General features: G+C 36.0%; 1 protein-coding gene across 5 annotated transcripts in view; it reads left to right on the top strand.

The window, feature by feature from the left end:
- PPARGC1A (PPARG coactivator 1 alpha) overlaps positions 1–12,241 on the top strand; it is an 800,952-nt gene that overhangs the window by 768,108 nt on the left and 20,603 nt on the right. For all 5 annotated transcript variants that reach the window (XM_007496655.2, XM_056802471.1, XM_007496657.3 and 2 more), the window contains one exon: positions 11,053–11,965. In XM_007496655.2, coding sequence (XP_007496717.1) covers positions 11,053–11,965 — 913 coding nt within the window. The remainder of the gene's footprint in view (positions 1–11,052; positions 11,966–12,241) is intronic.

Genomic DNA, 12,241 nt, shown 5'->3' with positions numbered 1-12,241 from the left:
CCTTTGGACCTTGCTGAAAGTCCTTTAGGTAAAATAGGAACAATCCCCAAATAATCGCTGATGTATAAACATTGATCTTTGTAAAGCAAATGTGCTAAGTGCTATGAAGATACAAGAAAGCACCAAAGATTTGCCTATGTTCTCATAGAGTTCACAGTTTCAATGGAAAGGTATATACAGACATAAAAAGGTAAATGACAATACAAGACATGCTAGTTTCAACACTTGATGTTATTGTTGTTCAGTCATTTCAGTCATGTCTGACTATTTTCTTGGCAAAGATACTGGAATGATTTTCTTTTCCAGTTCATTATACAGATGAGAAAACTGAGGCAAACAGTTAAGTGACTTGCCCAGGGTCACAAAGCTAGTGTCAGTGGCTGGATATCTTTCCTGACTTCAAACCTGGCACACTAACCACTAAGCCACCTAAACTGTATTTTAAACTCATTTGTCCCAAAAGGGCCAAACCTTTCTCTGAAATCAGCTTTACTCTTGCTCCTGATTTCCCTGTTTCCTTTGAGGGCACTTGTATTCTTTCAGATAACCAGATTTATAATTTCAGTGGTAGTCTTTAATCCTTTCCTTTACCCTTCTATATATGTTTTAACTATCCCCTTTTCTGTATTGCATGATCATCAACCTAGTTCAGACTTTCATTGCTTCTCAGGTAAACTGCTACAAAAGTTCCCTATTTGAACTCCTAGCTTCCATTCTCTCCTCTCTTTAATCTATCCTCCACATAGCTGCCAAAATACTTCTAAAATTCCAACATGACTGCTGAGGAATCTTCACTTGGTTCTCTACTGACTTTAGGAGAAAACTTATTAATCTTTTCATGTAATCCTTTGGCAATCTTCTAAACCCTATAGACCCTGCTCAGAAAAATGCTTTTAAATGTATAAAATACAATGTATAAGATTATAAAGGAAATCTTTTATATAGAAATTGCATCTATTAAACATTTAAAATTCCCAGACACATGCTAGAAACTCCTGCTCTTGGATAAAGTATAAACTCTCCAGTATGGCACTTAAAGTCCTCAAACTTGGATAAAGCCTGCCTTTCCAGCCTTATTTCACATTATTTCCTTTCACACATTGTATGTTCTGGCCAAATGGATCTATGTGTTCTCTAGAGTCAGCACTCACATCTCTTGCCCCTCTGATTTGCCCAGGCTGGCTCTATCTCTGGAATGTAATACAAGAAATATCACAATCTACAAGTAATTACTAAGGGGGTGGTACAGACAATGAATGCTATAGGAGTTCATCAGAAGGGAATTACTGAGTAGTAACCTAGTCTCAGAAGGCTTCATGGAGGAGAAGGGAACTGAGCTATATCTTTAAAAAGATGAAAACTATTTTCTTGGATGAAGAAAGGAGGTGGTGAACCCATTTGAGGTGACAGAGACACTAAACATGAACACACCAGGGGAAATTTGTAAGAAATATTTTAGGGGATAATGAACATATAGCAACTTAAAAGTATTGGGGGAAATCAAAAAAGGAATCACTTAATGGAATAAATACTTTCTTCTGATATGAGGGTTTTACAGAACTCTTTTTTAATACCTCCCCATCCACTCTCTGCAATATTATGATAATTTAAATTAACTAGATCTCTTTAACCTGTTCTGTTATTCTATGTTGAATTTTGTTACTTGCTCTTAATAATTTTATTTAATTGTTGTTGTGAATATTCTTCTACTCTTTTTTGATGGGATTATTATATAAACAGTCCCTGAGCAAGTTGCTGTCCTACTATTACCTTTTTATATTTATTGTCCTGTGGATAAAATAACTGCTTTTTGGTAGTCAAATGTAAGTATTATAATGAAAGCTCATCCTCTGTAGATTCTCTGAAAGCATCCTTGGTAGAATTCTAGTATCAGACAAAAAATCCCCCAGTATTAATGTACATATTTTCCCATTCCCATATGAGCTTGATTACTGATTTATTCTGCCAGTCTGAATTTGGAAAGCTTTTTGACCTAGATAACCTGGAAATGATGAGTATTTGTTATGGTAGCATCTACTAAAAAGGTTCATTTGTTTTTATGGATCAGTGTAATTTCTGGGAAATTGTGGCAAACAGTTTGGTCTGTGATAATGATTGTTCTAGTATAGTTTAGCGATGGGTGAAGAGAAGTGGAATGGTGTGGACATCATTCTCATTCTTCAGTGAGGCTCAGAGAGAAACAGTCCTGGGACAGGTTGCTGGAATGTTATACTTTTATATTTATGCTCTATTAATTATTATCACAAGGATTCATGTTCAGGTATAGACTGATCTAGAAGACCTTTGGTTCCTTCCTACTCTGAGAATTGGCACTTTATCAAATTTTATTAGATACATTGTGTAAGTATTGTTATTCCTGTTTTTCAAATGAAGAGACAAAGGTGGAGAGCTAAGGTTGTAAAGCTGGTAAATGTCAAAACCAGAATTGGAACCTAGGTCTTTAGAATTCAAGTATGATACTCTGTCTTCTATACAGAAATCCTTCATTCCTTTCTCTATGGGATAAGAGATTATCCTAGATAGAATCATAAAATTGCAGCTGGACAAGAATCCAAGGTAATATAATCCAATCTCTATCTAACAGAGGAATTTTCTCTTTAACATCACTGACAACTGGTCATCCAGCCTCCGCTTGAAGAATTACAGAGATGTGAAGCTCACTATCTTTCTAGTTAGCTCATTCTACCTTTGGACAGCTCTACTTATTAGAAAGTTCTCCCTCTCTGTAACTTTCACCTACAGATCCTAATTCTGCCCTCTTGAATCAAGTAAAATATATCTAATCCTTTTTTTCTCCTCCTTTCTCCACATGACAGTCCTTTACATATTTTAAGATTACAATCATGTCCCCAATAAGTGTCTTTTTTCAGCTTAAACATTTCTGATATTTTAAGTGAACTGTTTATAGCATATTTTTGAGTCTCTTCACAAGTGCAGTCTCATCAATATTCACCCTACTCCCTGACTGTCTTCTCAATAGCATCACCAACAGCCTTCCAGAAATGCCCTCTTCCTTCACCTTTGGAGCTCTCTATTTCTGGAACCACGATCGAATCAATTCGGCCATTGTTCCTGGAAAGAGTGTGTCAATTTATATCCTTAAAGTCCCACTATAACATTTTAGACCAAAGTCCCCCTTCTTAGTCACCACTGCCCAAGTGTCTTTCCCTATTAGAATGTAAGCTTTCTGATATCACTTTTGTATTTGTACCCTCTAGTGCTTAGCATAATGCTTGTAACATTATAAGCACTTAATAAATGCTTTTTCTTCCTTTCTCTCATTGACTCACCTTGAAATTTGGAGCCCAGAAATATTCTAGATATAACTCGATCAAGGCAGATTAGAGAGGACTGTGACTATCAAATTAAGTCAACAAGCATTTATTTATTCTGGAAACTATGCTTCTGTTAATGGAGTCCCCAACATTAGCTTTTATGGATAGAGTATTACAATGTCAAACCCATATTGAAATTGTAACCTTTTATATATCTAGACCCTTTTCACAGAAAGTACTATCTAACCTAATCTCTACCACTAGGTATTTCTGCAGTAGATATTTTTTAAACCTAAGTGCAGGATTTCTTACATTTGCCTATTAAGCTCCATCTTATTAGATTTGGCTTTTTTGATCTTGATTCTGCCATCAAAAGTGTTAGCTATACCTGCCAGTTTCATGCTGTTGACAAGCATGTCATATATGCTTTCATTCAAGTCATTAATAAAGAAAAATGTACAGTAGCACAGGAATGAGTACAGAACCCTACAGCACTTCACTAGACACTTTCTTCCAGGTTTACATTAAATTATATTTAAATTATTTCAAATATAAAAGTACTAGTTAATCCTTTTATTATAAAGATTATGTTAAAATATATATAAGATATAAATATAATTTCTAAACTCATGAAAATAATGTTTCTCATGTTTTAGAAATATCTTTTGAAAGTGGAAATTATGGAATCAGATTTAGAACTAAAAGGGGCCTTATAAGAGGTCATCTACTGTACTTTTTCAATGGACAGAGAAAGAAACTAAGGGCAATCATTTAGTAGTGAATGGCATAATAGGATTTTTAACCTAAGACCTCTGATGTCAAAATCTCTTTTCACTTTGCCATAGTGATGAGATAGTCAACAAGATTCAGATACCTCTGGAACAAGTAAATGTTTCCTTCCCCATCTGTAATGTCTTTGGAGGAGCAGGAGGAATGGGAAAGAAAGTTTGCTTTATTGGCTGAAGCCATCTGGTCTGTTGTCTTTGAGATTGTCCTAAACTAGCTCTTTTTAGCTGAAGGAAAAAAAAAACAAAACACTTCACTTTACAGGTGTAAAACTAATTTGATTTCAAAATGGCCTGAAAAAAAGCAAAAAGAAGGCTTGCTTGGCAGAGACCATTTAAAACCATTACAAACTCAGAGCTCTACACTGCAACTTGAAGTGCTAATAGGAAAAATATAGAAATTCAACAAGTGTGTCCATTTCTTGCTATTTGACATGAATAAACATAGCTAAGAACCAGAATGACAAATCCCCAGGTGACATAGAGAAATTATTTCAATCAGTATCTTTAACTGAAGCTGACTTTAGTAGCTCCCATTCTTCATAAAATCCTGGTCCACACACCACAAAATCAATCTGCCAATCTAACCATTTTTGTATATGGTTTATTATATAATGTTACTCTTGATAATCCTATTTTCAGAGGCTTTTGTGATGTAGAGAAATTTTTTAAGAACTTAGCATGAATTTGATTCTATGTCAAGCTTAGGCATTCTCTCCTTAAGTGATCTATATCAGGCATTTATCTACTAGTTTCAGGGGCCCAAGGTTTTACCAAGAGTTCTGGATTTTATAAACAGATTTGGTGCACTTTAAAGTGACTTCATAGAGGTCACTTTATTCACTCGTGCCCATAGAACCTTAGAGAAAGGAATCCAACAGGTTTACTTATTTGACAACACTTGCTGTCAAGAATTTTTTCCATATGTCAAACCATATGTTGTAGTTTCAATAAGATTTCTCCTTTTTTTTCTGCCCTCTGTGGAGTTGGAGATTTCCATACACATAACTTGGAAATCATAGTTAAGTTATTCAGTTTTCTCTTAAAGTACACTAAATCAACTTAAGACCCTTTAAAATTTCCCCCCTGGGTCTGACTTTCCCATCCTATATTATTCATTTTTGTGACTCACCTCTGAGCTCTCATCAAGATCTCCACATTTCCCAAAATCTGGGCATGGCAATTCACTTGGCTTCCTTAATCATTTACAGGAACCTCTTGTCCCTTTGGTTGCCAAGGGATAGCATGAAGATATTCCTCATGATGTTTCTTATAGTAGATATCATTTTTATAGGTGAAAGCTAAGAACTGGCATCTCATCTTACATTTTTCCCTTCAGAATACATTTGACCTATAAATTCAACACACTTAGAAAGTTGTTGATGATTTAGTAGCTGATTTTGCAAAATGATATAAAGTGCTTTAAACAAGCAAACAAAAAAGGCCAAATCAGTAGGTAGATAGTAGTGTACCTCAAATAAAACACTGAACTTATCATTTCCAGTCATTCAATTAAAAAAAGAACCCTACAAGGAAAATGGGTTTACAACGGTCATGAAAAATATGTTGTCTTTTACTTTCAAAAAGACTTTAAAAAGATGATTGTAGAGTGTGTACCACTTCTCCCAGATTTGCTGTGCAGAAGTACATAAGTGTGAGTGATATAGAGGTACTTGTTTATTATAGAGCACATTTCAATGCAGTAATCATAAATATTGCTAAGGTTGTGCTCTAGTGAAATATGACCTACATACTCTTGATTGTTTGTGTTACGTGATTTGTCTGACACCCATTACATTCTGGGTAATGGCAGCCATTTGTTGGTGTGCACAGCAGGCTCTTTTGACAAAAGAAAATAGGCAGCAATAAAAAAGCTATAGTCTGAATTACATTCTGCACAGTGCTGCACTGCCGAGAGTTTGTGCGAGTGTGTTAACAATGCTCTGAACTGCCTCTTGTCAGCCTTCAGCCTGTAATGGCCATCTGTCCTCACATAAATCTGTCAAAATCTGCTAAGTTCAAGAGAGAGCAAGGTATATACCTTGTACTGTCAACACCAAAATGTACACAGTCACCAAGAAATCAGGGTGCAGGAAAAAAAATCCAGAGGTTAGGGAAGGCATCAGCACTATTGATTTGGGCTCAAGATATGAAATCAAGATTACCACAATTAGGATGAAGATGACAAAAGGTGTCAGTGTTTTTCTCCTTGCCTACCTTTCTCTTACTTTATGCAAAAAGACTTCAGGGCTCAGTCAAATGAGCTCCTTCCCAAAATGTTCAAAAGGCATGTGGGTTTCCCTGTTGAGTAGGAATTTTTAAAAGTTTGGGGGATGGTGGGAGAGAGAGAGAGAAAGAGAGAGAGAGAGAGAGAGAGAGATTGATTGATTTTTTTTACTTTTTGATCTCAAACATACCTGAGAACCATAGCTCAAATAAGGAGCACCCAGCAAAAAATTGTCTCCTTCCAGAATCTTTCCTTGTAGCTCTATCAAACTGAAAAAGTATTGATCAGTGGCAAAAAGTTTAGATAGCTACTTGAGTTGTGCTGTTTTTGTTATTTCTTTGCATCACCGATTCCAGAATATACTTCACTCTGTAAATTACTTTGATCATTTTCTTTGTTTCAACATCTGGTATGACAACCTATCTCTGTTTATCTAGTTGGTCTAGAGTGAAAAAAAGTTTTCATTTGTATAAATTTGTTTATAATATAAAATATAATATTATATTTACACACACACACACACATATATATATATATATTGTGGCCCTTTAAGGGAAATGGTAACTGTATCTAAAAACCATAATATGGTTTGTCACAAACTAACTCTATCCCTCCCTCTAATTTTTTTAAAGATTTGATGTGACTTTAAACTCAATCCAAGTCTATGGTATGAAATGGTAGCCATAATTGTTAATATGATTTTTGGCTACATTAGCAGAATATAATATTGAAAGCAAAGAAAGTAATAGTCCCACTGTACTCTGTTTATTTAGGGGTACCATATTTTAAGAGAGACATTAACTAGCTGGAGGGCAGCCACCATAGTGAGGGGACTCTAAACATGTCATATGAGGAACTGTTGAAAGAATTGAGTATGGTTAGTCTGAAAAAGGGAAGACTCAGGAGGGATATAATAAGAGTCTTCAAATAGTTGGCAAGCTATTATATGCAAAAGGCATTAGATTTAGTATTTATGGCTATTGCTGTGGCAAACTATAGAAATCATTTCAGTTCAAAATAAAGAATTTTCTATTTTTGTTGTTTAATTTAAAATTTAATTTAATTCTTTTCCCATGGTTACATAATTTAGTGTTGTCTCCCTACTCTCTCCCCTCTCCCCTCCCAGAGTTGACAAGCAATCCCACTTGGTTATGCATATATTATCACTCAAAACTTATTTCCTTATTATTTCTTTTTGTAATGATCAAAATAAAGAACTTTCTAACAGGTAGAGTTATTTGAAAATAAAATAGTTTATGCCATATGATAGTGATTCCCAACCACTATATAGATAGTGTACTCAATCAGACGGGATCTTTGCATTTTAGGCATTTTGTTGAGCAATTTCATGTTTAATGTTTAAGATTGTGCTAAATGGCCTTTTTAAAAAAAATAACACTTTTCTTCTGTTTTAGAATCAATATTAAGTATGAGTTTCAAGGCAAAAGAGCAGTAAGGGTAAGGCAACTGGGGTTGAGTGGCTTGCTTAGGGTCACACAGTTATGAGGCATCTCAGGTCACATTTGAACACAAGACCTCTTGTTTCCAATCCTGACTCTCTATCTACTGAGCAACTTTGCTGCCCCTGGACTAGATGATCTTTAAGGATATTTTTGGCCATATGATTTTATCATTTTTAAAAGTTGGGAATAATTAAGAGGTAATGGATAAGGAATTCAAGCTTTCAAGACTGGGAAGAATTTCTAGGTTTTAATGGATTTATTTCCTTGAATTTTGTTGTTGTTTTGGACTTTTTTTTTTAACCTATGGAATTATTGGTGTTAAAATCCTCTTCATTTATTGGCAATATATATGTAATTTATAGTTAGAGAGGCTGAGGGATTTGTTTATAGTCACAAAACTAATGTTTATAGGCAAGACTTGAATCCAGATCTTCCTGACTCCAAGGTTTGCTGATCCTTTTTTTTTTCATGATAGCCACAGCATTATAACTCAGTTTCTTCATTTGTAAAATGAGAGGATTTGTCTAATTTTTTTTCAAGTTCCAATTCTACAATTCCAAGATCCACTGAAAAACAACACTATTTCCAATGTAAATTGCTGATACCTTAAATTCTATGAGTCCAATTTCCTTTTAATAGTAGCAAATTTTAGTTTTATAAAACTCTAGATTTCTTTCTTTGAAGTATAATTCAAATCAACAGAAGTTAAGTACAAAGCATTTGACTTATCAAGAAATATAAAAGATACCTGCCCTCAAGTAGTTTTTAGCAAGTATAGTTGGAATTAGAAAAATCTGAGAATGCCCATAAAAAAAAACTTGCAATATTGCTATGTTCTGTGAAATTGCCAAATGACTTCTAGAAAAGTAAATGACATAGAACTTTTAAGGAGAGAGAGGTTACCCATGATGAGTAAAAACTCTATAAAAGAAATAACAGTTTTCATGATTTTTGCCCCAAACATGTTTAGTTATTTATTTGTTATATGTTAGATTGCTAATTGTCCTTATGTGGCTTACCCAATGCTGTCTTGGGAGTAATTTCATCTTCCACCATTGAACAAGCAGTGAGGCTTCATCTTTATTTCTTTATACCTCCTGACCTCAACTGTCTCTCCTTTTTACTCATACTCCTTATCTCACAACCAAGTATATATTGGCACAATATAAGGTGTATCTGTCCACTTCCCATGGTTTTCCCCACTCCAAAAAGAGCATCCAAGGAAAATCGCCCTCCATATTAGTGTCATCTTCCATTTCCATACACTATTGGTTCCATTCTCCTTTTTCTAAAATAGGAAGATTACTAAATACAATTTTCTCCTTTCTTTAACTGTACTCTACTCGGGTGATGATTATCATCAATATTCTTTCCATTTCTCTTGGAAATTTTGCTTTTATATCTAAATGGTTTTTTGTATGAATGCTTATATTCAAGAGAAACTTCAAGTAGGAGCCTGAATATGTTGCACAAAAAAAAAAGTGTATTGAGTTGGGAAATGCGGCTTTCAAGGAAGAAACTTAAATTTCAAATTTGATCAATTTTCAGATGAGAGATTGAAGGATAATATCTTTTCCTGACAGGTGTACTATTCTGAAAAATAAAAACCTATCTACTCTCCTTTATCCACAAATGGATTTGCTGCGTTGTATTTTGTTCCCCTAGTAAACTGGAAAGCCAACTAGTGGAGAGAGAGACTGGCAGGGTATCCCAGCTAAAGAGGGAAAGATATGTGTGTAATTTTTTAATTCTGATGCTTGCAGTGCCTCACTGAATGTATTCCTTTGGATAGATCCCAAAGCCAAATATAAGTGTTAGATAATAATAGCTAACATGTCTTTTCTGTCCCTTTTGCCCCCTGATTTGGACAGATTGTACTCAATTACCAAAATTGCTCAAATGGCAAAATAAAATTGAACATTTGGGGAAAAAAACACAATTTCTTCTATCCCTGTACCTCTTTTTAAATGGTTAAAGAAGGAGACAGGCTTACTGCAAAAATCCATGTGATTTTCTGTGACCTAGATGATTTCTTTATACCATTTTTGAAAGTAAGAGGAGACCCTGTCTTTCCTTGAAATACACAGTTGCCTCAAGTCTCTCCTCCGGCATATTAGTGTTCTTTGGGTTCCTTTTGCACAAGAGCTGATACACATCCTCCAATGTAGAGAGAGTGTGTTGTAAACAAACATTCCTACATAAAAAGAAAGTCTTTTTCTGTAGTTATTTGGTCTCAGGGTCCATTTCGCTGTGGCTTATAATGAGGTGTGTTCATACAGGATGAACTATGGCGCCTTAGCATAAAGATTGTCCTACAGAAATTGGTGACAAAGCTCCCTGCCATTCTGTGAGAAACTTAACATTCTGAACTGTTTTCCCCCCTTTCCTAATTTATCTATTTATTAATTAATTGCTGTAGCTCAGATAAGTTTTTATCCTTCAGCCTTACGAGAGTCACTAATGATCAGTTTTAAATAAAATGGCTCACTGCTGCTGCAATATTTAGTGTTACTATTCACTTAGGTTTCTGTTGCAGAACCATATTTTAGACAGAATGTATTAGTTATGCTTACAAGAATGTATTATACCTACATTAGCTATGGTTTACTAAGTTAATGAACTGTGGAGACAAAGAATCATTGCCTTCAAGTTGTGAAGTTGCTTTGGTTCCCTGTATTAGTACACCATGTATTACAGAACTTATTTTGAAGGTGCCTGTTTCATTTTTTTTCCTACTAATTTGCTTTCATACAGCCTTTTTCTTCCTTTCATTTTTTTTAAAATACGTTCAGGTTTTTGGCTACAAGGGTGGATTTTCTTGTTTTGACAAAGAAGCCCGAGCACCAAGTGTCTAATGCAACATCTTTATCATGCCAACACCAATAAGGCTCTTCTGTGACCCCCCCACACACACATACATACACACATCCTACCATGTTTATTTTCAATGTCACACCTTGTAAGATGTCTTTGACCAAACAGCACAGGTATGCTGTGGAAGAGGCCAATGGGAAAACGGGAATATATCCTAGGAAGCGGCGCTGTTAGCATTGGTATGGGAAATGTCATGGTTCTTCCTGCTCCCTGGCAGATTTTAGATCTGTCAGTTTTTGGTGAAAGAGGATTAAAGCAATCCAGTAATACATTGTGGTTGCTTCCTCTACACATTTTTGACTCTTGTTTGAATCTTGGGGAAAAAATGACTAAAAGTATTGGAAAACAACATATCTCTCTCTTTATCTCTCCCTCTGCCTCACTCTTTTTTTCTCCCCCTTACCCAGGCCTAACTCCACCTACGACTCCTCCTCATAAAGCTAATCAAGATAATCCTTTTAGGACTTCTCCAAAGCCGAAGTCATCATGTAAAAGCAGTGTGCCACCTTCCAAGAAACCCCGCTATAGCGAATCTTCTGGTACCCAAGTAAATACTCCCACTAAGAAAGGTCCAGAACAATCGGAGCTGTACGCCCAGCTCAGCAAGACTTCAGGGCTATCCAGCGGACAGGAGGAGAGAAAGACAAAACGGCCTAGTTTACGGCTATTTGGAGACCATGACTACTGTCAGTCGATTAATGCAAAAACTGAAATCCGCATTAATTTATCACAGGAGCTCCAGGTCTCTAGACAACTAGAATATAAAGATGCCTCCCCTGGATGTCAGGGGCCGACTCGTTCTTCCACAGACCCAGACCAGTGCTACACAAGAGAGACTTTTCAGGCAAGCAAGCAGGGTTCCCCATGCGGCCACAGAAAACAGCTCCAAGACCAGGAAATCCGGGCTGAGCTGAACAAGCACTTTGGTCATCCCAGTCAAGCTGTTTTTGATGACGAAGCAGACAAGACCAGTGAACTGAGGAACAGTGATTTTAGTAACGAACAATTCTCCAAACTACCTATGTTTATAAATTCAGGACTAGCCATGGATGGTCTGTTTGATGACAGCGAAGATGAAAGTGATAAACTGAGCTACCCTTGGGATGGGACACAATCCTATTCATTGTTCGACGTGTCACCTTCTTGCTCTTCTTTTAATTCTCCATGTCGAGATTCAGTGTCTCCACCCAAATCCTTATTTTCTCAAAGATCCCAAAGGATACACTCTAGATCACGGTCCTTTTCTCGACACAGGTCATGTTCCCGATCTCCATATTCCAGGTCAAGATCAAGGTCACCAGGCAGCAGATCTTCCTCAAGGTAAACCCAAGTTAGAAACAAAACAAAACAAACAAACAAACAAAAAACCCACAAAAAACCAGAAACAAAATAATTACAACTCGACTCAGTCCGGAGTCAAAAGCGCTCTAAATCCACAGCAACTCCAGTTCTTGCTGCTGAATTACAGAGAGATGCCTGAGCTAACAAGATTGTTGTTGCACTTACAATTCTCCCCATCTTCTCTTAAATCTTCCAGCCTTGAACATGGCACATAGAGCGAGTCAGATCAGAGAGAGCAATTTGTAAGAAACTTGC

This window comes from Monodelphis domestica, chromosome 6 (genome assembly GCF_027887165.1).
Source record: "Monodelphis domestica isolate mMonDom1 chromosome 6, mMonDom1.pri, whole genome shotgun sequence".
In the NCBI taxonomy this organism is placed as follows: Eukaryota; Metazoa; Chordata; class Mammalia; order Didelphimorphia; family Didelphidae; genus Monodelphis; species Monodelphis domestica.
The sequence above is the reverse complement of the archived record's forward strand: the minus strand, read 5'-3'. Positions and strand labels throughout refer to the sequence as shown.